General features: G+C 39.9%; 1 protein-coding gene across 1 annotated transcript; it reads left to right on the plus strand.

Annotated features, from left to right (window-relative positions):
* Window positions 1–2,495: 2,495 nt before the first annotated feature.
* Window positions 2,496–23,186, plus strand: MCUR1 (mitochondrial calcium uniporter regulator 1). The gene is made up of 9 exons (XM_083358721.1): window positions 2,496–2,964; window positions 8,695–8,793; window positions 10,348–10,451; window positions 11,542–11,643; window positions 12,252–12,293; window positions 16,244–16,315; window positions 17,035–17,088; window positions 19,403–19,517; window positions 20,356–23,186. Exons 1-9 carry the CDS (start codon window positions 2,616–2,618, stop codon window positions 20,409–20,411), a joined length of 993 nt encoding a protein of 330 aa, XP_083214847.1. The 5' UTR covers window positions 2,496–2,615; the 3' UTR covers window positions 20,412–23,186.
* The last annotated feature ends 4,208 nt before the right edge of the window (window positions 23,187–27,394 follow it).

The following is a 27,394-nucleotide window of genomic DNA, read 5'->3' on the forward strand; positions in this document are numbered from 1 at the left end:
TAGGCTATTGAGGTGTATGAGGAAGTCATCCAGTTTTTCTTTGCCGTGTGGCCAGATTACGAAGGTGTCATCTACGTATCTGAGCCAGAGTTTGGGTTTGTGGTTGGATTTTTCCAGAGCGAGGGTTTCAAAGTGTTCCATGTAGAGGTTTGCGATGACAGGTGAGAGGGGTGATCCCACATACATCGGACAGACCAACAGAAGAATAAGTGCACGCATTGAAGAGCACAAAAACTCACTCAGAAAAGGAGAACAAACTTCATCCCTGGTCCAACACTTTGAAGCCACGGGACATGAAATTGATTTTAAAAAAACCAAAACTATCGCCAAAATTGAACATTTTAACAACAGAATAATCAGAGAAGCCATTGAGATAGAAAAACGCCCCCACAGCATGAATAAACGAGATGATACCTCTCGTCTACCAGCCATTTGGAAACCCGCCTTGATTGACAGACGAAGCCCAACCACCAAGAATGATACCAGACCCAAACTCATGATAACATCACATGACATCACCACCACACAACCATTCAAAAAGCAAATCCGAACCCACAACGATAAAGACACACAACCACAAAACAGAAACCTAACTACAGCTGCAACATCAGCCACTTTAAACCCCTCCAAACCACACAATAAGCAAACTGACACCCACTATAAAAACATGGCACCACCACAAACACGAAGCCGAACAAAAGCAGCACAACTCACCAGCTCAGTTCTGGAGCTGGCAGCTGAGACCAGCCCATCCACTCAGAACACACCCCCACCCAATCAGAACACACCCACCATTCAAAACACACTCCCACCCAATCAGAACACACTTGGTCCCCTACCCAATCAGAGCACACCTCCACAGAACACACCCCCTCTGGCAGTTTAAAAAAGAGGAACAAAGAGCAAGAGCCACATGCTTCTCCCAGAAGAAGGAAGCAGAAGCCTGATGATGACGGATGGGATTCCGTCGAAACGTTGCGCCTACACCTTTAATTCTACGCGGGGAAAAACCCGAAAAACCAAGGATCCACATACAGGCACCCGCGAAAACCTCAGAAAACATATATATATATATATATATAAACTAAATTATAATTATAATTGTATATATATATATATATACAATTATAATTATAATTATACAATTATACAATTATACAATTATAATTATACAATTATATTATATATATATATATATATACAAACTAAGCGAACACTGGGATGCAATAAGAAAAACTGAAAGAGTTTTTATTGCTAAAAGATCAAGCTTTCATAGGCTAACTGCCAACATCATCAGGATGGAAACACTGGGGTGGGGAGATCATGTTTATACTGTTGGTGTCTGCACTCTGCTCATGAAGCGCGTCACCAGTCTGTTTGTTGAGGTCGGCCATATTTCTTTGAATTGTCACACATCCGTTTTTGGGGGATGTAGTTCTCTCTGAGTGTCTGTTGTCAAAAGTGGATTGCTGATAGTTACATGTGTTGTAGCCATAGCTCTAGTCATTGCCCGTGTTCTTACACCAGAGGTTCTAAATAGTTGTTGCTCTTCTTCCATGTTCTACAATGCAGGGTGGTTGTGTGTGTGTGCAATCTTGATTTTGATACGAGGTGCTCTGTGAATGCTTGCGCTGCTTGCCTTCATATCGCGCAAGTCGTTCCTCTTCCCAATTCCTTAGTGCCTGGTATGCAGGTGGGAGGTCTATGTGCCGGTTGATAGAGGAGTGGTTTGAAAACCAAGCTTCCATAAACAAGCGGCCGCCTTTAGAGTTGTCATTGGCAATTGCCTCGGTCGCTGTTAAAGACATGGTTGTGTGTAGCCATGTGTGCCCACACCTGTGAATGTTGTCACATAAAACAAAAGTTGGAAATCAAAGAATGACATCTGGATTACTTTCCAACCCTTTGACAAGCAATAGCCACGGGAGGCATCTGTATTTTCTTCTGGGTCACTTCTTTCATTGCTCTGTTTTCCTGATCTCTCATGTTGGGTCTGTTTATGAGTTTGGGGAAGCACAGAACAGACTGCTGACACTTCACACTCACCACTCAGCCAGGAGAAAAGGGGCTTAAAATGGCACATTCAGCAACTTTCTCTGCTATGCCCAACTGCCTCACCAAGGGCAGTTTTGATGGCATTTGGTTTTTTCCACAGCTGCAACTCAGAACCAGTCCATTTTGGAAGCTTTCCTTTGCAGGATTCTCTCACATACACACCTGCGTGTTTGTGTGCATTCTCCCCAGTGTCTAATTACTGTAGGCTGTGTGCATACGGAACGCCTCTCTGCGTGTGTTTGGGCTCTGCCCATATGCTATAATCTGCATGTGTTCTTTCTGTTTCCAAGTGTGTAGGCCGTCACTCGGAGAAGGGAGGGGGAAAAAAAACAACCCTAGAGACATGCAAGCCGGGCGGGTGGATCTTCCGAACGTCATTCGAAACCACCCGCCTCTTGCAGAGGCGCATGCGTCGTGCTCACTGAACCGGGACCCGTACATGCCGGAATTTAGCAAACCGCGGAAACTGAGCGCCTTTCGAGGAGCAACAACTGGTCGACCTCCGGGCGCGAAGAAGCAAAGCGAACGACTCCGTCGCGTCGTGAAAAGCAAAAGCAGGGATGGTCAGAAGTCTGGCCGCTGCCGCCATCGTGGTGAACGGGCAGAAAGGCTTCTTCCTCGTTCAGGGAGAACCCGCCGTCCTTCTTCGCGTAGCAGGCGCTTCGCCTTTCGGTGTCGCGCGCTCCCCTTTTCCTGGCCGTTGCCTAGGAGATCAGAAGCGGATGAGCGGCCTCGCGAGGAGGGCTTTCGGAGCGCGCGGGCGGGCGGCGGGAGTCAGCCCGGACGGGCAGCCGTGCTCTGAGGCGCGCGCCTCTTCCTTGTCGCGTGCCGAAGGCGTCCCTTCGCCTGCGGTCGGGATCCGCTTCCTCAGCCTGAACGGGAGTCGCTGCCGAGCGGTGGAAGGACGAGGTGAGACGGGCAGGTTGGAGGGAGTGGAATCTACGTCGTTTCTCTGATTACTTGGGGAATGGGGGAAAAAAACAGCTGTTTTCCGGGCCACAGTTACACTACTATTCTACTCCGGAGTAGTTAAGCCAGGGGTCTTCAAACCTGACCCTTTTATGACTTGTGAACTTCAACTCCCAGAATTCCTCAGCCAGCGTGCCTGGCTGAGGAATTCTGGGAGTTGAAGTCCACAAGTCATAAAAGGGCCAAGTTTGAAGACCCCTGAGTTAAGCCGATACTCTTTCCATGTTTTCGATTTTCACTTCCCCCACTCGCTCCCATTAGTGAGTATCAGAGTTCATGGAGTCTGTACTATAACGTGAAACGTTTGGAAGGTGTCAGTTTGGTTTGGTTCTAAGTGGTATAGAATAGATCACATCGTTTAGGTGAGAAATGATAAAGGTCTGAGTTACAGTAACAAAGGATTATATATATATAAAATTTAATATATCAAGCGTATGCTGTATAGTTTCCTATATTAATATTTAGGCATTGTATCATTTTAGAGACGTGACTACTTCTGTGTAAATAACCAATCGTGATTTGATGATTGTATGCTGTATTAACTAAATAAGTAAATAAGCATTTAAGATAGTATCCCAACCCTGCAGAACTGGTAGCAGATTATAAGAAGCAAGAGTAATTTTAAGCAGTAAGTAATGTCACACAATCAAAAGTACAAAGTGGAAAGATAATGATAGTCTGAGCCAAACAAATCTAGAAGCCCTACATTTTTTGTTTGATTTAGCATATGAGAACCTATTATGGAACAAAAAAATAAACTCGAGCAAGTACAAACAAAAATACCGCAAATTGTTGGGAGACTCTTCAGCCAGCCATCATTATTACAAGAATTTTTTAAAAAAATAGAGTTAAAAATGAAAAGCAGTAAATAATTTTTTTAAAAAAGCAAAGGTTTAATTCCACAAACTCCATAATATGTGCCTCCCCCCCCTATACACGCATGGTCACAAAGTTTAAATTATAAAGGAAACAACCTTCCCTTAGCTAGCAGGATTTTCCTTTGAATATCTTTAGAAGGTAGAAAGGACTTAGAGGAAAAAGTATCTTATTGGCTCTGGGTGTTTGCACAGAACATCTACCATCCTATATCATACTAGGTGAACCAAGCTGACCAGATTTAGAAGTTATCTAAATTACACTATTAGTCTAATTTTCAGACTAATTATTTAAGGATTTGATGAAATGGATTGCATCCCACAACAATTTACACTATAATTTGATTAAAATATTTGTATTCTGTTTCCTATTAAAAGAAACAAAGCAGTGGCTTAAAATAATTAAAATGGCAATTAAAGTGGTTTAAAATAATTAATGAAAATGTGTATTAATTAAAAAATACAATTTAAAAATTCAAAAATTCAAATGAACAATAAAGCAATAGCAAAAGAAATGTAATCAGCTGTTACTGTTTCAAGTTCCATAAGAATTGGCAGTTTATCTTAGAAATGATAAATTGTCCATGAGAATTTAGATGAAATCCTTGGGCCATAGAAGGAAGGAGGAGAAGACAGAAGGCAGGCATACCAGACCAAGTCTAGCCAGAGTCACAATACAATATCATCTTGGTAGATAGTAAAGGAGACCAGAGACCAACAAACACTGTATAATTATTATAATGACTTGCACTTTGAAGAAAGACAACTGCCGTGAGCTCTGTTGAAAAGTCACCTTTCCCCCATCCTTAAGAAGTGGCCTTTGGAAAACAGCATCTAACAAAGCTAAGTCCTTTCAGATCACATGGATTAAAACAAAGCACATTTAGGAATGTACTTCATTTTAATCTATGTGAAATTGGTTAAATGTTTAAAGTGTAATGGGCTGAATTTGATGTTAAAACACTTTTAATTAAATGATTGTTGTACAAAAAAAAGGTCTGTTGTGAATAAAGCTCCCCTCATCCATGATTTGATCGAGGAGGAAGACGCAGACCTGGCATACATCACGGAAACTTGGTTGGGCCCAGAGGGAGGGGTCCCTCTGATTGATCTATGCCCTCCAGGTTTCCGTGTGCTACATCAACCTCGGGCTCAGGGTAGGGGAGGTGGCGTGGCGGTCATTATTAGAGAGACCCTCCGTCCACGGGAGGCCACTGCCCCTCAGATAGACGGATGTGAGTCCCTCCTCTTAAGGTGGGGTCCTGGTGGTCAGTTGGGCCTGCTACTTGCATACCTCTCTCCAAGCTGCATAGCAACGGCTCTGTCCAGGCTACTTGACGCCCTCTCGGGATTGGCGGTTGAATTTCCCAGACTTATGGTTCTGGAAGATTTTAATCTGCCTTCCCTGGGCGGTACATCGGAGGTGGCCCGAGAGTTCATGGCTTCCATGATGGCCATGGACCTGACCCAAATTATTCAGGATCCGACTCACGAGGGGGGAAACACACCTGATCTTATTTTTATCTCTGGGCAGTGGCTTAATGGTCTAGGGGGGGTTACTCCAACATCTCAACCCCTTTCATGGACGGACCATTATCTCCTGCGGTTGGGCCTCCGTCACGTCACCCCTGCTGTCAGGAGGCGGGATCGACCAGATGGTTCCGCCCCAGGCGCCTGATGGACCCAGATAAGTTCCAGATGGCGCTTGGATTGATTCCTACCTCCCTCTCCCACAGCCCGGTCGAGTCCTTAGTTAATGCCTGGCAACAGGCTGCCTCGGAGGCTCTCGACTGCGTTGTGCCTTTGCGGCCTCTGACCTGGTGCAGGTCCCGGCTCGCTCCTTGGTTCTCCAAGGACCTGCGGGAGATGAAACGCCGGAGAAGGGGCCTAGAGAGCATTTGGAGAACCAGTCGGTCCGAGTCTGACCGAACACAGTTAAGATCCTTTTCTAGATCTTATCTTGTGGCAATGGAGGTGGCAAAGCGCGCTTACTTCACCACCCTTATTGCGTCCGCAGATAACCGCCCGGCCGCCCTGTTTAGGGTGGCCTGCTCCCTTTTAAATCAAGGGACGGGAGAAGACCCCTTACAAGGACGGGCCGAGGAATTTAGTAAATATCTAGTGGACAAAATTGCTCAGATTCGGGCTGGTCTGGACTCTGACTGGGCAGTATCTGACAAGAGGAAAACGATGAGTTTGGCCGAGAACATTTGGGAAGAGTTTGATCCTGTGACTCCAGATGAAGTGGACAGGATCATGGGGAAATTAAGTGCCGCCACGTGTTTATTGGACCAGTGTCCCTCCTGGCTGGTCTATGCCTCTCGGGAGGTTACACGAGGCTGGATCCTAGCAGTTATCAATGCCTCACTAAGTGAAGGGTACTTCCCTGCCGCCTTGAAAGAGGCGGTGGTAAGGCCCCTCCTTAAACCTGCATTGGATCCAGCTATTTTAAATAACTTCCGTCCTGTTTCCAAACTTCGCTTTCTTGCGAAGGTCGTTGAGAGCGTGGTGGCATGGCAGCTCCCTTTGGTTCTAGAGGAAAGTGAGTATCTGGATCCGTACCAATCGGGTTTCAGGCTCGGGTATAGCACGGAGGCACCATTGGTCGCACTGGTGAATGATCTCTGGCGGGCCCGAGATAGGGGTTATTCCTCTGTCCTGGTCCTATTAGATCTCTCAGCGGCTTTTGATACCATCGACCACGGTATCTTGCTGCGTCGACTTGAGTTGGGAGTGGGAGGCACCATTCTGCGGGGGTTCTCCTCCTACCTCTCCGGCCGTTCGCAGATGGTGTTGGCAGGGAGGCAGAGGTCAACCCCTAGGCCCCTTAGTTGTGGGGTGCCTCAGGGGACGGTACTCTCGCCCCTCCTGTTCAATATCTATATGAAGCCGCTGGGAGAGATCATCCGTGGCTTCGGGGTGAGGTATCATCAATATGCTAATGATACCCAGCTTTTCATCTCCACCCCGAACCAACCCAGTGAGGCCCTCGATGTGACGTCCCGTTGCCTGGAAGCGGTACAGATTTGGATGGGAAAGAACAGGCTCCGGCTCAACCCGGCCAAGACTGAGTGGCTTTACGTACCGGCATCTCGTTTAGTCCAAGAGATTCCATCTTTGGTTATAGGAGGAGAGATGTTACCTCCCGTTGATAGAGCACGCAATCTGGGCGTCCTCCTGGATTCACGACTCAGTTTTGAAGATCATATTGGAGTCGTGGCTAGGGGGGCATTTGCCCAGATTCACCTGGTACTCCAGTTACACCCCTTTCTGGACCGAGATGCCCTACGCACAGTCACCCACACACTCGTTACCTCCCGTATAGATTACTGCAATGCTCTCTACATGGGGCTGCCCTTAAAGACCACGCGGAGGCTTCAGCTGGTGCAGAGTGCGGCTGCACGGTTAGTGATGGGAGCACCCCGATACTCCCATATTACACCCCTCCTGCGTGAGCTGCATTGGTTACCGGTTGCCCTCCGGGTGAGATTTAAGGTGCTGGTACTTACCTTTAAAGCCCTACATGGCTTAGGCCCGGGATACTTGCAGGACCATCTGCTGCCGGGAACGAATTCCCATCGCCCAGTACGCTCACACAGAGAAGGCCTCCTCAGGGTACCGTCGGCTAGACAATGTCGGCTGGCGACCCCCAGAGGGAGAGCCTTCTCTGTGGGAGCGCCAGCCCTGTGGAACCAGCTCCCCTCTGAGCTTCGGATGGCCCCAGATCTCCAGTCCTTTCGCCGTGGCCTCAAAACACTCCTTTTCCACCTGGCTGACCTGGACTGACAGGGATTTTAATTATGTTTTTAATTTTTTAACTCTAATTTTTAATTTATTTTAATTTTAATTTTAATTTATTGTACAGAGGCCTTTAATTTTAATTTTATCTTAACTTCTGTATTTATTGTATGTTATTGTTGTTAGCCGCCCTGAGTCCTTCGGGAGATAGGGCGGCATATAAGTCCCAATAATAAATAAATAAATAAATAAATAAATAAATAAATAAATAAATAAATAAATAAATAAATAAATAAAATCATAAACATCATTATATTTATCATTATATAGGGAATGGTTGCTGGAATTGGGTATGTGTAGTTTAATGAAGAGAAGGGTGAGGGGTGACATGATAGCAGTGTTCCAATATCTCAGGGGTTGCCACAAAGAAGAGGGAGTCAAGCTATTCTCCAAAGCACCTGAAGGCAGGACAAGAAGCAATGGATGGAAACTAGTCAAGGAGAGAAGCAACCTAGAACTAAGGAGAAACTTCCTGACAGTTAGAACAACTAACCAGTGGAACAACCTGCCTCCAGAAGTGGTGAATGCTCCAACACTGGAGGTTTTTAAGAAGAGACTGGACAGCCATTTGTCTGAAATGGTATAGGGTTTCCTGCCTGAGCAGGGGGTTGGACTAGATGACCTCCAAGGTCCCTTCCAACAACTACTTCTTCTTTTTCTTCTTCTTCTTCTTCTTCTTCTTCTTCTTCTTCTTCTTCTTCTTCTTCTTCTTCTTCTTCTTATTATTATTATTATTATTATTATTATTATTATTATTATTATTATTATTATTCATTTCATGTTTGCAGTTAACTGTTTAAGGAAGAAGGAATGAGAATTATAAAAATTCCACTCCATTTTTGGTTAAAAATAGACATAAATGTTTTAATTGGTGGAAGCCGTAGTTACAGAAAACATATCCCATCTATTTAAAGCTGAAATACTGGTACACTATTTCTTTACTGTAAAAGAGAAAACAGTAACTTGTTTTATATTAAAGCTTTTTTTTTTACATCAGCTCTGCAGTTTGAAAACAGCAAACGTAGAGGTTCACCACTGGGAAGTAGAACACTTTATTTTGATACCCACGCCTTTGTATGCCTCTTGGAAGAAAATGGTAATGAATATATATTCTACAATGTGAATAACAATAACAGTTTTGTTATTGTGTATCTCTTCAGAAATAACCTCTTACATAAATACTATTTTGTATGCATTTTTGAAGTAAGTTAGCTGCCATTTGTATTTAGTTGTAGTGTATTTATGTCACTGTAACAGTAAGTATGAGTTTTTGGGGGAGGTAGTTTTAATGATATTACACAGCTGCATATTAGTTACATATTAGAACTAGATTTCATTTTCTGTCCATTTCTGTATTTTGAAAGTAATGCTGTTAAACATTCATATACATAAGTCATACAAGTATTTCATTGCTAAGATACTATCTTCTCACTAGTTACCTCTTATAATAATGCAAGACATATATAGGGCTTTTTTTTTCAAACATTATACATACATATCAGTTTTAGATGTTCCATATGCAAAGTGCAGTGTGCCACTAGGAACATTTGAAAACATTAAAAACCAGTGCAAAGGCCATAATTTGGCAGTGGCTAAGTGAAGGCAAGAGGGACGCGGTTAGGACGCTGAGCTTGTCGATCAGAAGGTTGGCAGTTTGGCGGGTCGAATCCCGAGTGCCGCGTAACAGAGTGAGCACCTGTTACTCGTCCCAGCTTCTGCCAACCTAGCAGTTCGAAAGCACGTAAAAATGCAAGTAGAAAAATAGGGACCACTACGGTGGGAAGGTAACAGCGTTCTGTGCGCCTTTGGCGTCTAGTCATGCCGGCCATATGACCACGGAGATGTCCTCGGACAAACACTGGCTCTTCGGCTTTGAAACAGAGATGAGCACCGGCCCCTAGAGTCGGAAATGACTAGCATGCATGTGCAGGGGAACCTTTACCTTTTTAATTGAAGGCAGGGCATAGAGGGAAGGTAAGATGTTGAGAAGTTTGGGTGCCAGGGAGATACGTACTTAGTGCTGGGAGATGTTAAGATCATTGGCTTAAGGACTAAAAGCAGAAGCCAGTACATTGGTAGCAGCTGAGGGGAGGCAAAGAAAGGAAGGTATTAAGAAGATGGGTGGGCTGGCTGGCTGGCTGGCTGGTGGAAAAGGTCTTGCAGGGCATCGTTAAGGCCATTGCAATATGGAGCAGGCACACTAGCCATGCAGAAAAGGAGGGAGGAAAGGGTACAACACCAATCAGATTTGCCCTACATCCTTCTTAAAATCAATCCAGCTAGGTTTGTTTCTGTAAGTAGTAAGTTCAACAAAACAAAGCTTCCAACAAAACGTCCAAATTGCTATAGTTTGCTTTGTATTTGAAGCAAAAGACATTTTTCATTTAACGTACAAACCGCGTTCTGTATAAAATGTGTAAGAGTGCACTGCAAGGGGTGTAGATTTGTGAAGCACATTAAATCTTCATAGTCCCTAAAAAATTTAAGAATTCCGCCTCATTATTTAGGGTTACATGATCTTTAATGATAATATATGGGAAGAGATGGATTTTTTCTGCTCACCAAATTATTATTGAAACTCTTGTTTTTATGATTATGCTTGTTGAATCAATATGTATGTAGCAAATAATAATGTTTTATATTGTTTTAGGATTCACCACTCAGCAATCTGAGATCATTGTTTCTGCTTTAATGAACATTATGAAAAACAATATGGATATGATACACAAAGACATGGTCACCAAAATGCAACAGGTTGAGAATGTATTTAATATATAATAATATTTACCAGGGTGGACTCAGATTAAATCCGTCTAAAGTTATAGAAATTTAGTTATAATAACTGGTTTTGATAGTGCTATTAACATAAAATGTGTGGGAAAGTAAATATATAAAATACGTCTGTGCTAAACAGTATGATCTCTGTCTATTCATAAACCATGCAAAAGCATTCAATATTTGCTGATATGGGCTTATTTTGCATGGGTTCTTATATTTACCTTCAAAGTTAGTGCTTCTTCATGAGTCCAAGGTGAGTGTGGGGACATGCATATGGCATCTGTCTTACAACTCTTCAAACCAAATGAACATTTTTGGGGATCACACTAAAACTGCAGAATGCACCTGCCATTCCCAAGAAAAGACAGAACTATTTTAAGTAGTAACAGACAGATCATGTAACCACGTCAGCAGGTGCCAAAACATATTTTTGCCTTTGAATCTCAAGCAATTATAATAGGCAAAGAGTTGTGCAAACATGTACACTGCAGGAACCTAGTTGTCTATTCATAGCTTAAATAGTCCTGCATCATAAAATCTCTAAACATCTAGCATTCCTTTTTTGTACCATGGAAACTGGGCAGGATAAGTAAAGATTTTTTTAAAAAAATTAAGTCTAGTGGGACTTCTCTGCATATAGCAGGTACCATGCCTATATTTGCTTAATCATATATTGTATTAAATTATATATTATATAATCTACATAATATTGCATAGACATTTTATCTAGAATTATTATTATTATTATTATTTAAATTTATATACCGCCCTATTCCCGTAGGACTCAGGGCAGTTTACAGGGAAAATTAAAATACATAGCATACAAAATTAAAATCAATTAAAACTATTAATTAAATTACAGTCCCTGAAATTAAACTAAAACCCAATTAAATTAAATTAAATTAAAACCCCTCAGTCTGGGCCAAACGGCTCAAAGAACCAGGTTTTCAAGTCCCGGCGAAATGAGCGAAGGTCGGGGGCAGTCCTAAGAATGAACATTGAGGATGATATCTCAGCACTGGTTGTACCGATGGCCTTAAGAAACTCTTTTTGTTTTGCTCCAAAGGAAATTGCTGTTCAGCAGATAATGTCTCATATTGGTGTTGTAAAAAAGGATATGATTATTTTGGAAAAGAGTGAATTTTCAGCACTCCGAGCAGAAAATGAGGTATTTTTTTTTAAATGTATTGCCTATTTTTTTGAATGTATATGGATGAAATTTTAGTGGTAGCCCAAAATTTGTTGAATCAGTGTAATATTAGCTACCATCTAGAAGTTAAGGAAAGACTTCTGTTTTCAGTTTTAAGGTAGAAACCTTGTACTAAATAAAATCACTGACACCAAACAATTGATAGGGGTTTTGTATTTAATCACACTGAGAGTAGAAGATAAAAGAAATGTGCTGTGTTCGTGCCTATTTCATTGTAATTTTGAAGTCACATCTAACAAAAATATAAAGAAATACAGTTTCTGTAAAACTGGAAATCTTGGTTTTTAACTTCCCCTTTTCACCTTTATGTTTGTATTTGTGAAAGCTTTAATAAGATCAATATGCTTGCTACATTCAGTTCAGCACTGTACAGGAATATCCAGTAGATGCTTATTGAATATATCCATATACAGGCATATATAGTACTTAATGTACTTAAATGAGTTCCCCTCTTCTACCTCATTATCAAACTGAGTTGACTGTAGCTTAAAATATGTATTTGCTACATGCTTCACTACTTTTTTGTCTGGTGTTTTAAGTAAGCATATTCTCTTTTTTATGCAAAGAAAATAAAACTTGAACTTCAGCAACTAAAAAAGCAAGTAATGGTAAGTTACACTGTTTTCAAAATGCAACTTCAGAATATATAATAATTATCTACTTTCTGTAAGAAGTTACTTTATAATTTCACTCTGGGTCCACTTATATAGGAGCAAATGCCATTGGGCTCTACTGCTCTTACTTCTGAATGAATAGGTATAGGATTATATTCTAAAATTGCAAGCACTTGGTAAGAACCAACACATTAGCTGCATTGTCAAAATCCAGCATATCTGCTTAACCCATCAACAAGGAATAAGTTTCTATAAACACAGATAGTTTAAACACCGTTAAATACAAAAATGCTGCATTAGTCTACAAAGGATTTATTGCTTTTGATCTTACAAATCAGAATGATAATGAAATTACATGTTGACTTAAAATATATAAACTTTATGATACATACCGTAACTTAAAATACATATGATATACATATCTCATGCACTTATACTAACAATCTGTACATGGAACCTTAGAAATACTGATGTAAGGCTTTGTTCTATCTTGCATCTTTTGGGCTGTGCCCTGGCAGCACCAGTAAATAAATACAAGCTGCTAAGCTTGTAAGCTGCCCTGAGTCTTCGGAGAAGGGCATCATATAAATGGAATTTAAAAAAAAAATTGCTGGGAAAATTTACCAAGCCCCAAATTTAAGAAGAGGGCTGGGACTTTGTTATCAAAATAAGTTGTCTACATAAAGTGGAACCGCTTCATTTGCTTTTCATCTGTAATAAACTAATCCATAGGAAACAGTGCCAAAAGAATCTCAGTAATAAGAATATATTTATATTATATTTATATTTATTAAACTTATATACCACCCTTCTCCCGTAGGACCCAGGGCGGTTCACAAGGCAATTAAAACAACATTACAATACAAAAATTAATAGCAATTAAAATAGATTAAATTTTCCTTGATTAAAATCTAAAACCCGTATATCTCTGATTAAAAACCCAATTACAATAAGTTAAAAAATTAAAAAATCCTCAGTCCTGGCCGGAAAGCTCAAAGAGCCAGGTCTTCAGGTCCCAGCGGAACGAACGAAAATCAGGGGCAGTCCTAAGCTCTACGGGTAACTGGTTCCAGAAGGCAGGCGCGCCCACAGAGAAGGCCCTCCCCCTGGGTGTTACCCGCCGGCAATCCTTTGCCGGCGGCACCCTGAGAAGGCCCTGTGGGAGCGCACAGGACGAAGGGAACATGATGCCGGCAGCAGGTGTTCCCTCAGATATCCCGGACCCAAGCCATCACCAGCACCTTGAATCTCACCCGGAGGGCAACCGGAAGCCAATGCAGCTCACGGAGCAGAGGTGTTATATGGGAGTATCGGGAGGCCCCCATCACAACTCGCGCGGCTGCATTCTGCACCAGTTGAAGCCTCCGAGTGGTCCTCAAGGGCAGCCCCATGTAGAGAGCATTGCAGTAGTCTAACTGGGAGGTCACGAGCGCATGAGTGACCGTGCGCAAGGCATCTCCGTCCAGATAGGGCCGCAACTGGTGCACCAGGCGAACCTGGGCAAAAGCCCCCCTGGTCACGGCTCCTATATGATCTTCAAGGCTGAGCCGCGAATCCAGGAGGACACCCAAGTTGCGAGCCCTATCGACGGGGGGTAACACCTCACCCCCCATCATTAAAGATGGAATAGAATGGTTCACTCGAGATGCCTGTACGCACAGCCACTCAGTCTTGGCAGGATTGAGTCTGAGCCTGTTTCTCCTCATCCAAACCCGAACCGTCTCCAGGCAACGGGACATCACGGCGAGGGCATCACTGGGTTGGTTTGGGGTGGAAAGAAAAAGTTGGGTGTCATCGGCATACTGATGATACCCCACCCCCAAACCACGAATGATCTCACCCAGCGGCTTCATATAGATATTGAACAGGAGGGGAGAGAGGACCGACCCCTGAGGAACTCCACAAACGAGAGACCTCGGGGCGACCTCTGCCCTCCCGTCAACACCGACTGCGAACGGCCCAAGAGGTAGGAGGAGAACCACTGCAAAACAGTGCCCCCCACTCCCAACCCCCTGAGACGTCGCAGTAGGATACCATGGTCGATGGTATCAAAAGCCGCTGAGAGATCTAATAGGACTAGGACAGAGGAACAACCCCTGTCCCGAGCCCGCCAGAGATCATTCATCAGCGCGACCAATGCCGTCTCCGTGCTGTACCCGGGCCTGAAACCCGATTGGTACGGGTCAACATAATCAGTTTCCTCCAGGAACAGAGGAAGCTGATGCGCCACCACACTCTCAACAACCTTCGCTAAAAAGCGAAGATTGGAGACTGGACGATAGTTATTCAAAATAGCTGGATCCAGGGCAGGCTTCTTGAGAAGGAGTCTCACCACTGCTTCCTTCAAGGCGGCGGGAAAGACACCCTCGCTCAAAGAAGCAGATATCACTGCCTGGAACCAGCCTCGTGTCTCGTCCCGAGTTGAATAAACGAGCCAAGAAGGGCACGGGTCCAATAAACAGGTGGTAGAGCTCAGCCTCCCCATAATCCTGTCCACCTCCTCGGGAGTCACAGGATCAAACTCAGTCCAAATAATACTCTCAAGACCGCTAGATTCTTCCCCGTCAGACTCTGCCCAGTCAGAGTCCAAACCAGTCTGAATCTGAGTGATTTTGTCCGCCAGATGCTGGCTAAACTCCTCGGCCCGCCCCTGCAAGGGCTCCTCCCTCACCTCCTGAGAAAGGAGGGAACGAGTTACCCTAAACAGGGCGGCCGGGCAATTATCTGCAGAAGCGATGAGGGCGGCGAAGTAATTAGACTTTGCCGTCCTCATCGCCGTGAGATAAGACCTAGTAAAAGATCTTATTCGCAATCGGTCAGATTCAGACCGGCTGGATCTCCAACAGCTCTCCAGACTCCATCTCCGACGTTTCATCTCCCATAGCTCCACAGAAAACCATGGAGCCCATCGGGATCTACGCCGGATCAGGGGTCGCAAGGGTACAACCCGGTCAAGTGCCTTGGTGGCAGCCCTCTCCCAAGCCTCCACCAAGGCATCATATTTAATAATATTCTAGTAAAATTACCGTAATTAAAATATCTTCAGCAAAAAATAGACATTTTTTAATAGGTTGATACAGGATTGCTTGCATACTCTCAAAGTAGTCCTCAACTTGTAACAGTTTGCTTAGTGACCATTTAAAGTTACAATACTGAAAGAAGTGATTTCAGACCATTTTTCACACTTACGTCATGTTGCTACTTCACTATGGTCATGTGAGCAAAATTCAGAAGTTTCGCAGCTGATTCATGACTGTTGCAGTGTCCTGGGGTCATGTGATCACCTTTTGTGCCCCTCCGACAAGCAAAGTCAGTGGAAAGCCAGATTCACTCAATAACCAAAGTGATCACTTGACAATTGCAATGATTCACTTAACAACTATGGCAAGAAAGGTGAAATGGAGCCAGACTCACTTAACTGTCTAACAATAATTTCTGTGCTTAGCAACAAAAACTTTGGGCTCAATTGTGGTTGTAAGTTGAGGACGTTATTATGTACTGCTTTTGGAAACGCCTAATAAAGTCTTTCCTTACATTCTAAATTAGAAGCGTTTCTCGCACTGGGTTATGTGCTGAAACATTGCTGTTGAAAAAGTAAATCATTAACAGATGTTTCTGTGATAGTGTTCAATAGATGTTGTATCATAGCAACAGAAAGATTGTATTGCAGACCTTCAGAACTCAGCTAATTTAAGGCACCTTTTATAAATTATGTTGAGGTTTGTTGTAACATAGAGCAGTATTCATTTGAGTAAACATTTTTTGAGTAACATTTTCATGCTTTTATTTAGTTTTCTCTAGCAGGAGGAGAGTTTGGTAGAGTAATAAAAGAAATGACATATTTCTGGAATAATTTAGGGCTGTTGATTAAATATAGTATTACTTTCTTGATTAAAGAATCTGAACACAGGCATTCAGTTTAGTTCTATGCAATTTTTTTCTAGGATGAAACTTCCAAAGTGCGAACAGATAGCAAGCTAGATTTCAATCTAGAAAAAAGCAGAGTAAAAGAATTGGTATGTATGCTTTCCTTTTATATAAAGATTGTTCAGAAATACTGTCATACTGTAACACGTACTTCTGTGTTAACTGTGAAGCAGCTTCTCTTAATTATGTTACTATTTGATCAAATAGTATTGTGAGGATGACACCTGTCTAATGTTTTAATCCATTAGATTAAATGGATTAAAATGAATTAAATAAATGAATTTAAACATTAGTTTTAGATAACCTTTTTTATAGAACTTGAAATAAATTATTTTAACCTCACTGGCTCCAGAGTTTAGATTCTGATTCTAATGAGAATTAAGTTTAGATTCTGCTTAATGAGTTCAAGAAACATAGCTAAAAATAAATTTTGGAAGATATTTATGGTTTCCCTAGGCCAGGGGTAGGCAACCTCGGCTCTTTTATGACTCATAGACTTCAACTCTCAGAATTCTTGAGTCAGCTATGCTGACTCAGGAATTCTGGGAGTTGAAGTCCATGAGTCATAAAAGAGCCGAGGTTGCCTACTCCTGCCCTAGGCCAATGTAATTTAGAAGTATTTCATTTGGAACTTTACTGATGGTACTTAGATAGCATTTCATTCATATAATTGTTAGTAAAGAAGATAAAATAGAATGTGGAAGAGCCAGAAACTGTAGCTGCAGTGATATTTTAAGACAATTAATCACAAATGGAAGATGACCCTTTTTTTAGAAGCAGAAGATAATTAACTACTCTTCTTTTTCAGTATTCACTTAATGATAGAAAAATATTGAAAATGAGAACAGAAATAGTGGAATTGGTAAGAATTACAAATATAATTATTAATCACAGTAAAAGTCCTTTTCTTACACATCCTTATTTAATTAGTCAAATGAATATAGCCACCCCTCTTGCCGAAGGCAACTCTGGGCAGCAAACCTGTAATCAGATAAGAACAATAAATAAAAACAAACAATATACACTATAAATGTATTTTTAATAATATCATAAAGCAAAAGATGCAAACCACAGGAGGGGAAAAAATAAAAATGCCCACCTCAACAATGGATCCATCTGAGCAGTTGCACAACATAAGTAAGACTTGAGGGCTTTTCATAATATCAAAAGGGATGGAGCTTTCGTTGGGGGAAAGAATGCTCCATATGGTAGGTGCTGTTGCAGAGAAGACACCTATCCTATGATTTGAAGCTCCCTAGCCAATGGGACCCACAACATGCCTGCTCTACCCGATCTAGATGGATGGCTGATAGGAGAGGCAGTCCCTCAGATAATCCATGCCACGAAGGGCATTAACATTAAAACCAGATCTTGAATTGGACTTGCAAGCAAATTGGCAGCCAATAAAGCTCACGGAACAGAAGTGTAATATGTGCTGCTCTAAAAGTGCACATAACTGCCTGCGCTGCTGCATTTGTATGAGCTGTAGTTTCCAGAAAATCTTCAAGGGCAGCCCAATGTAGAACGCATTGCACTAGTCCAGGGGTCGGCAACCGGAAAAAGGAAAAGAGCCACTCAGAACCTTTTCCATCACACAAACAAAAAAGTGGGAGCCGCAAAAAGTGTGCGCCCGTGCGTCCACTCACGCGCATGCGCAAAAAACATTTTGCGCATGCGCAAAATGGGAGGCACCTGTGTGGCAACGGGTCTCCCCTTTGGAGAGGTGCACGCCGTCCCATTCAGAGACCTGCCGCGTTCGTCCATGTTTGACGAACGCGGCAGGTCTCCGAAAGGGACGGCGGCGGCTTGGGAGAGGTGTACGTGCATCTCTCCCAAGCCGCCGCCGTCCCGTTTGCACAGCTGCCGCGTTCGGCCATGTTTGATGAACGCGGCAGGTCTCCGAAAGGGACGGCGGCGGTTTGGGAGAGGTGCGCGCGCACCTCTGCCCTTCGGAAAGGTGTACCTCTCGGAACGGGCTGTGCCACTCTCCATTTGGAGAGGTGCGCGTGCACCACTGCCCGTTTGAAGAGGTGCGCGCGCACTGGGCGACTGGGAGCCGCAGGAGATGGCTCAAAGAGCCGCATGTGGCTCCGGAGCCGCGGGTTGCCGACCTGTGCACTAGTCCAATCTGGAAGTGTCCCAAAGAATGGTTGACTGTGAGTAGGGCTTAATGACCCAGGAAGGAGCACAACTGAACAGATGATGAAGCTGTGGTATAATGAAGTTGCTATCTAAACTGCCCGACTATGACCATTACAGCTGGTTCTTATTCTTTCATGAATTACTAGAAAAATTATAGTGCAATATAAAAGTGAAATGCTTTTGGTTTTAAAGCTTTAGGAAATTAAATGAATTACGCAAAAATGATGGATGATAATATATGGCAAAGATCAGCTTTAAACTGGTATCTATTTCAGAATTTTAATATCATCTAGAACAGGCATGTCAAACTGCCGGCCTATGGGCCAGATGAGTCATGCCAAAACCACGCCCACCCCATTGCTGGCAATGGGGGAAAAGTTGCGATACGTCACACGATGTCACATGACATTGCGAGTTTGACATGCCTGATCTAGAAGTAAGAAAAGTCCTTAGATATTTCCCTAATTTAACCTTTTGTTCTTAGTAAATCCTGTTATATATTACAAAGCTTAATTTCTCCAAGTGATGTGTATCTCCAAAAACAGTATGAAGACTTGATAGATTATGGAGAATTGGTTCAGGTTGGTGAAGGTTTAAATCTGTTTGAAATGAAATATCATTCAAAGATTTAAAATAACCCTAATACTATATACATTAAGATATTTGATTCAACTTTTATATTAAATCTGAAATTATTTAACTAGTATTGCTCTATATACACATATTTGAATAAGTTTTATTAAAAATGAATTTTTAATTGCCAGACAGGGAAAGAAGAATACAGTATTTTAATCTGATTATAATACTGTACATAAGCAATTAGCATTGTGTAGTAATACACACATATGTCATATTATTTAAGAGCAAAAATAGATTTTTCCTTCCCTTTAAAATGGTATATAAAATAAGAGAACATGTTACATAAAAGAATTACAGTGTTATTTTGGGGATATGTTTGCCTAATATTTTAATAAAATGCTTAAAACTGTATTAATGTTGACAGATTTGTTTAAAAATGTTTTCTCTATTTTAAGCATGCCCAGCAAGATCGAGCTTTAACACAGACTTACAGGAAAATAGATACTGAAGTTGCAGGTCTGAAAACAATGCTTGAATCACACAAACTTGACAACATCAAATATTTAGCTGGTAAGTTATCCTTTGTCTACATATATACTTGGTCAATTTCCTGATTTGCCTGATTAGTTTATGTTTATGTTTAATATTTATGTCAAAAATGATAGTTTCTGGTTGGTACCAGAAACTGTTTAGTTTAAGATATTAGTTTAGAACATACAGCCCCTGATTCTTATCTGTATTAGTATATTTTGGTGGCATAATCTCTTCTCTACATTGGTTATGTGTTTGATGCCGCAAATAACTTTTCCCTACTAGTTACATAGTACAGCTTTCATTTTTGATGCTTAATTACTAAAACAGATAGTATCTATAAAACACATATTATTAGCATAAAGTTAATTTAATATATGTAACAGTGTATAAAATTTGAATAGCATAAACTTTTAATATTGCGATAAATAACTTGAAAGAATAATTTAAACAATATTTTTACTCTAGTCCTGCTTACTTTGTATTTCTTCCCTTTATTTGATTATTAGTCTTTTCAATTTTCTTCATTCTCTGAAAGGCAAAACATAATAGGCCTAGCAAAACATTAGTTTCCACGTTGTCTAATAATACACAGTTGCATGCAAGATTCTAGTAGAGATGTGTTTGAATATTAATAGCTCAGGTTGGTAGTTGGGCTCTTGGTTTGGTCTCCAAACTTGGCAATTTGGCTGCAAACGTTTCGTCTCCATTCGGGTGGACATTGCTGCGCTACGCTAAAAATTCTAGTAACATATTAGAACATTTTAATGTTGATAGAATTGTATTTTTGAAAGGACTAAAACCTAATCATATGTAAACTTATTTTTATACCTAGAAATCCTTATGTATATATTTTTTTCTCCCTTTCATCATCTAGGTTCAGTATTTACGTGCCTTACAGTAGCACTCGGATTTTACCGTTTATGGATATAATGAAACATTATTTTCAAGGATTGTATTAGTTTGACGTAAAAAATAACATGTTATTTCCATCTGAAATAATTTATTTGTTGCACTGAAGAATGTAATCAAAGAATTACATATGGGCTCCTGAAAACTATATGGGTATCAAAACCTTGCTGTGTTATGGGCAGCCATATTTTGCACAGAATATCTCCACTGAGAACTGAATGTTTATATGTCTCCAGGATATTATGATCCTAAAAAGGTAGCATTTAGAATACCTACTTCATGTATCAAATGCAAGTTTTAAGTTAGAAGAAGATTAGTGGTATAACAACAAGCATTAATACTAAGTGAGAGGGGATAAAATAATCCAATTGCCTTTATTTATCATGTTCCTTCAGAACTAGAAATTCTTGAATTATGTCATGGTTTACTTCCTTTGTATTGATAACCAGGATTCTAAAGATTTCTTGTTGATGTATGTAATGGATGTTTCCATTGTCATCTATTGTTAATAAATCTCTGTCCAACTAAAAATGTTTTATAAGCAACTGTTGTGAAAAGATTGTGCTGATAACAAAATGTCAAAAGAATAGTAGACAAAATCTTAGCTCGTTCCTTAATATGAAAATAATGGAAGCAAAAACTTTGCAAAAGTTTAATTTTTAAAGTTTTACTTCCAGTATTTTTATATTAGGGAAACAACTGAGAAACAAGGCATTTTTTTCTTAATAAAATAATAAAAGGCTACCAACACAGTCATAAACCTAATTTTTAAAAAAAGGTTAATCGGGTTTACTCTCAGCCAATGATTACAAGGTTGTAGCCTAAATTTGAGATTTTTCAATATTTCTAGAATAACAGTAAATATAAATCAGTGACCAAATTTATCTGCAGTTGAGCACTTATAAGAAGTTCTTTAAAGAGAAAACTCCTAAGTAGAAAATAGTATTGGCAGTTGCAGCTAGAAGATACCAAATACCACAAATTACCTGAAAATAAATTCTCATGTAATCAAAAGAATAGTCATTTGCAGACTGGAAAATTATGTGAACAAGCTACCCCAAAATTTAAACCAAGCATATATATCCATAGGCACATTTCTTCTAAGGAAATGTGGAGGAGAATGCTTGTTTTACATAAGCAATTGGTTAATTGTTAATTTTGGCAACCTAAAGGAAGTTATCACTTTTATAACAAAACAATAAATTGATAGTAACTTTATTATTACCAAAGAAGAGAAAAAATGCATAATTGTTTTCAGCTCAGATACCAAAATAATCCTGCAACAAAAATAATTTTAGTTGTTCATACTTAATTATTTCCTTCTTTTGTGACTTTTGTTAGACAGGCAAAATAGCCATTGATTATGATCCATTTAATTAACTTCTTAAGAAAGATGAGACTTGAATAATATTTTCCTAAAATAAAGATGATGAGTGGTTACACTATTTTTATCAATTTTATAAATATAAAATACTCAGAAGAAATATATTGATGAATAAGATTTACTGAATAATACGGATTATGAAATATCATTTCAAGATAGGTTACCACATACATTTGACCTTTTTTTATTATGCTACGTGTATAATTACTTCTCTGTAATAGCAGTTCCAAAGTCTTTACATGTAAACTGTCACAAATTAGTGGCAAATAATGTTTTATAAAGAAATTCATTTACAAATAGATACCTTAGATTACACTAAATAAAATAATAAAATAATCTGAAATAGTTAACATTGCCAGTCCTGAGGTTGGTCTATTTGGTGAGCCCGTTTTGTGTTTGTGTGGGTATGTGTTTATTATTGCTTTTTAAGACCAGGCAGTTATATTTTGTGATTAAGTTTTAACTACAAAATATCATAATTGTATTTTTTAAATGCCATCGATTCTTCTAAATTTTGTTTTTTGCTAAATTGTACCTTATTAGTGGTTTTTCTTTCTAAATAAATGTGACAGTGTCTTTCTAAATAAATGTACGTAGATAGAGAGAGAGATTTGAAATATTTATATACCATTTCTAGGGTTGTCTTCTTGAAATTTCCTATTTGAATAATTTTAATGGAAACTAAATGTAATCCTAATCAGTAAAGACCCAAGGGGAAAAAAGGGAATTAAACTTATCTGGTTTTCTATCATGGCACAAAATTTATTGGGATATAAAGTGTCAGAAAACTTTTATCTGGAGTAAGTGCTTTAAATAACAAATTATTCAGGACAACTTTATTGTCCCTCAAATTATGTACTACCATGAGAAAATTATATTGCTGCTGTTATCTCCTCCTTTCTTTGAGCACAAAATGTAGTCTCAGTGTAGCAAATACATTTTAAAATGGGTATTATTTATATTATTGTTTTCATTCTAGGATCAATATACATGAAATTGGAAACTAGCAATGTTTTATGCAGAAATGCATTCTATTTATTAAATTCTCTTTTCAGTCCAGTCCAGTATATAGATTAAATTCAGGACAAAGCTATTTATATTAAAAATTCTGAAAGCTCTCATTTCTAGAGAGCATCAGGTGGGAAAATACATATTTAATCTAAAATGATTTAACTTACAGTTAGACAGATAGCAGGTGAAGGTGGGGTTCTTTCATTAATTGTGCCAGTGGCTCTTGGCCTAACTGAAATTTCTCTCAGGCAACTTCAGGAGATAAAAATGAAATAAATATATATTTGATTCCTATTCTATAAACTTGGCCATATTTATGGAAGATATTTTTCAGAAAGCTCCCCTTTTTAGGAACAGACTTTCCAGGTTTGAACATGTGTTTAAAATTTCTCTAATGAGGCAAAATGCTGGAGCTAGTACCAATATCATTATTGTACATTTCTTTCATATTACCACGAGAGATGAGATTCTATGTATAAACCATCCCACTGCATTAAACAGCAAAAGAAACTCCTGAGACATTTTTTTCTCCAATAGAAAAAAAGCCATATGGGTACAGAAGTAGCATAGCAGTTTGGACATTTTCGTGCGCAAACAGTATAGGGAAAGTTTTCCTTTTCTCCCCTGACCCTCCCATTTCCAATGTCCGTCAATTAGTTGCACTTGCTTTATTTTGGAAACAGCCTGTCTGCCTTGGACATTCCCAATTGATGACTTTGGGGTTTAGGTCTGTCTCGTGCTTCCAAGCTGCACACTTGCATTCCAGAGTTCCCTCCCAAACCTCCCTTTACATTCCAATGCCTTCCCCCCAACCTCCATTACTGTTGACTGGTGCGTAGCTAGTCAACCATGACACTACAGTATGTATATTTTGCCAGGAATTGATAAAAATTTCTATTGAAGTGGAGTTCTAGCCAAACTAAAGTATCAATCTATCCTAGTTTCACCAAAGAAGTCTCAGATAAAATAAGATTAAGAGCCTGAACTCATTGGATCAATACAACTACAATCTTTTATGTGCTTTCCAGCAATTACCTCCAACAATCATCAAGATCAGATTCACAGATTTGATAACCCCATGGATGCAGAGACCTTTATTGTTGAAATCAGTTGATGGATAGGTTTGTGTTTCATTTCATAGCAATTGTTAAGGGAGAAGTGTGAATCTGCCCAGGGTAAGGGAAAGAAAAGCCTCACTGTAAAGGTACATGATTTTTTTCTTGCCTCTACTCTTAGCAACTTCACAATAATGAGTCTGGGCATATTGCCATTTTAAATCTTGTAACTTTGAGTTTAAATACTTGGTTTGAAATTGTTCTGCATATTTACTTGTAATAAGAGAGATGAACTACAATGCTATCTTACTGAGAAGTCATGCAATTCTTTATTTCTTGGGGGGGGAGAGGTAAGGTTCTTTTCAGTTTTATAAGAACTAAACAATCCATGTGCCCTTGGGTTATTGTTTCAGAGATATTTTCTTATCTAAACATAGACATAGAATGACTACAGCTAGGCAAAAAAGCATTGAGAGTGGGAATGACTTGATTTCCTGCTGGCATTCCCATTGAATTTTCTTGTGGGAAGCTGGCAGGGAACAGAGATGGAAGCAACATCTCTCCCTCGTGCTCTCCCTTCCTCACTGTTCTTATGTCCCTCCTACCCCCCCCTTCCTTTCTTTTCTCCCTTTCCTGACCTTCACTTTCCTTCTGGGTAGCTTGCAGTGAGTGAGTCAGTGGGGAAGTCTTGGAAGTTGCACGTCCAACGCTAGCAGGCAGGTAAGAAGATGCGCAAGAAGTACCACAGGTCAGGGAAGAACACAGGGCTGGGAGTGTGGGGATTACTTCCTGTTCCTTCGCTTCCCAGCATGCAGGTAAGTTAAGTGGCTGCTGCTGGGTGAGGAAGGGAATGAGGCATTGCGAGAATGGCTGGGAAACTGTCATGAAAAAATGAGCATCAAATGATTGCAACAGAAGCGCAGCAGAGCTGAAGCAGCAGCAGTTACTGAAGCAGCCACGACTTTCTCACATTTCATTCCCTCAGGAGTCATGAGTCCTGGATTTTGGACATATTTTGTAAGTTAGCCCATTTAAGGTATTTTGGTTCAAAAATTGTTGCCCTATGATGCACTGTTTTGTCCATTTAAAAGTTCTAGGAATAAGAGTTTTGGTAGTTATAGATGTCATTCTTTGTTATTTTAATTTCTTATAATCACATTTTTTTTCTGTTAAGTATAGATTCTCTGCATATGTAATACGCTATTTGAATATTGAGTTCCTATGAAGGTTCTACATCTGTAAACAGTATTAGAAAACATGATAGTTAAATACAGTGAAGTTCATTACTAGATATTTGTGAAATGATACAAGTTATATAATAAATTGCTATTGGGAAAATATTGATAAGGGGGCCAAAATAAAATTAATGGATGAAGTTAATGTAAAAGAGAACCTTGAGAACCTAAAAACCAAATTAATTTTAGCATATTTAAAATGTTTTAAGGAGAGATATTTCTTATTTACAGGAGGCTCATTTAGTGGAGTAGGATAAACCTCTATTAATGAAGTATAGAATGAATATAACAGTCTAGAAATATTGTGTGGTAGAAATTTACTTACAAATACTTCAATGATAGCTAAATATGTGGCTATTCTGTTTCAAAAAGAATTGCCAATTCATGTGCAACAAATTCTTATTGATGTAAGAAAGCAGGAACTGTAATAGCTATGCTTAATATTTATGGGCCTAATTTAAATTCTCCTATTATGTTCTGCCAATGTTTTCAATACCTGAATGAATGCACTTATGATAACAGTGGTAATAGTAGGAGATCTTAAAGACATTGGAGCCTGACCTGGATAATAATATACCTCTGTGGGGGGAAAAATCATTAATGAGATCTACAGTATATGGAAGGGATTGCTCTCTGCATGCCAGTAAAGAAACTTTGTCATACATCTCTAGACTGCTTTGCTTACTTAAAAAGTGCTCTATTTTTAATCACAACAGCCTGGCATAATCAGTAGAATACAAAGACTCAGCACTGGGCAGGGGAAAGGGTTCTCTTTGTCATCAAGCCCAAGAATTTTTCTTTACTGGCATGCAAAGAGAGCAGTATGTAGGTTCACAGCCAAAAAATACCAGGAGTCCCAAGTATTCTAAGAACAAAGAATTATATAGGTGAAATTATACAGATTATGCAGATATGAATAAATTATAACATGACAGATGAAGGGGCATCTTCAGATAAAATAGGAAGATGGAGTTCAACCTAGTGAACACTGGTGCCTCTGCTTCATTGTAGAAGATTTCCTGCTTACATTTGTATACCGTCAACACAATAGTATAAATATTCCTCAGACTGCTGCATTTTATCATGTCAATGGGATGACCTTTACACTTCTATCAGGAAATGCCAAGTCTGAGATCTGTGGTCTACTATCGCTCAAGCCCATAGCTTAATTTGAAACATGACACCTAGCCTCTTGTAGGAAATAGCAAGAAATTCCACAAAGTTCAATCCTAGTTTCCACTTAGATTCTAGTAAATCTAAATTCAATATATACAGGTGATAGTCTCAGGCTTTGCAAAATCAGTACTACTACATTTGCCTTATTAGCCACGTAAAGTTTAAATCACTTCCATAACATTATTGAAATGTCTCTTTCCAATTAACTTCTTAAATTTTCTGTTGGATTATATTTTACTTTTTATCTTACAAATTGTGTTGGATGGAAAAAGCTTGAGACCAACTTGAACACCATAGCTGAAATCTAAATACCTTGAGGCATTTCTCCCTTGACAAGTTAAACTCCAAATAATAGTTTGTTGAATAAATCATGGTGATCAGGTTCACAGGTAAATATAGGCTTGCAAATTACTGTAAAGCCAAAAGCAGAAAAATGCCAGTATCAGTAGTTTTAGATGCAAACCAAGCATACATGTCTGAAGTTCATTAGTACTATTTTTTGCACGATACATGTAAGCATACTTGTGCTTTTCACAAGACTTTTATTTTCTTCTGTTAAATTGTATCTGATTCTCGAGAGACTGCAGTTTTGTTGGCAGAAGTGGTTTGTCACTGTCTCCTTCCTAGGGCTGCAAGAAACTGACTAGCCCAGGGATAGGCAAACTTGGCTCTTTTATGACTCGTGGACTTCAACTCCCAGAATTCCTGAGCCAGCCATGCTGACTCAAGAATTCTGGGAGTTGAAGTCCACGAGTCATAAAAGAGCCAAGGTTGCCTACCCTTGGACTAGCCCAAGGTCACTTGGCTGGCTTTGTGAACAAGGCAGAACTAGAACTCACAGTCACCCAGTTTCATGCCTGATGCTTTCACCATTACAACAAACTGGTTCTCATTCATAAGACTTATTCTGTGGTAAGTGTACACAAGACTGCATTCTTATTCTTATATAGCGGCCGGTCTTATACTAATAGGGTACTAACACTGCAGAAGCTAAATTATCAAATTATTTTACATCATATTCACATCATGCCACATATTATTTATAGGCTAAAGGAGAAGCATCTGTTTTTGAACATATTTGTTGTCATATTGCATTGAGATCTAAATAAAAATAAAATTTTATGTTCAAAATAGCTTGCCTAC

The sequence above is a fragment of the Vipera ursinii genome, assembly GCF_947247035.1.
Source record: "Vipera ursinii genome assembly, chromosome: 3".
Lineage (NCBI taxonomy): Eukaryota > Metazoa > Chordata > Lepidosauria > Squamata > Viperidae > Vipera > Vipera ursinii.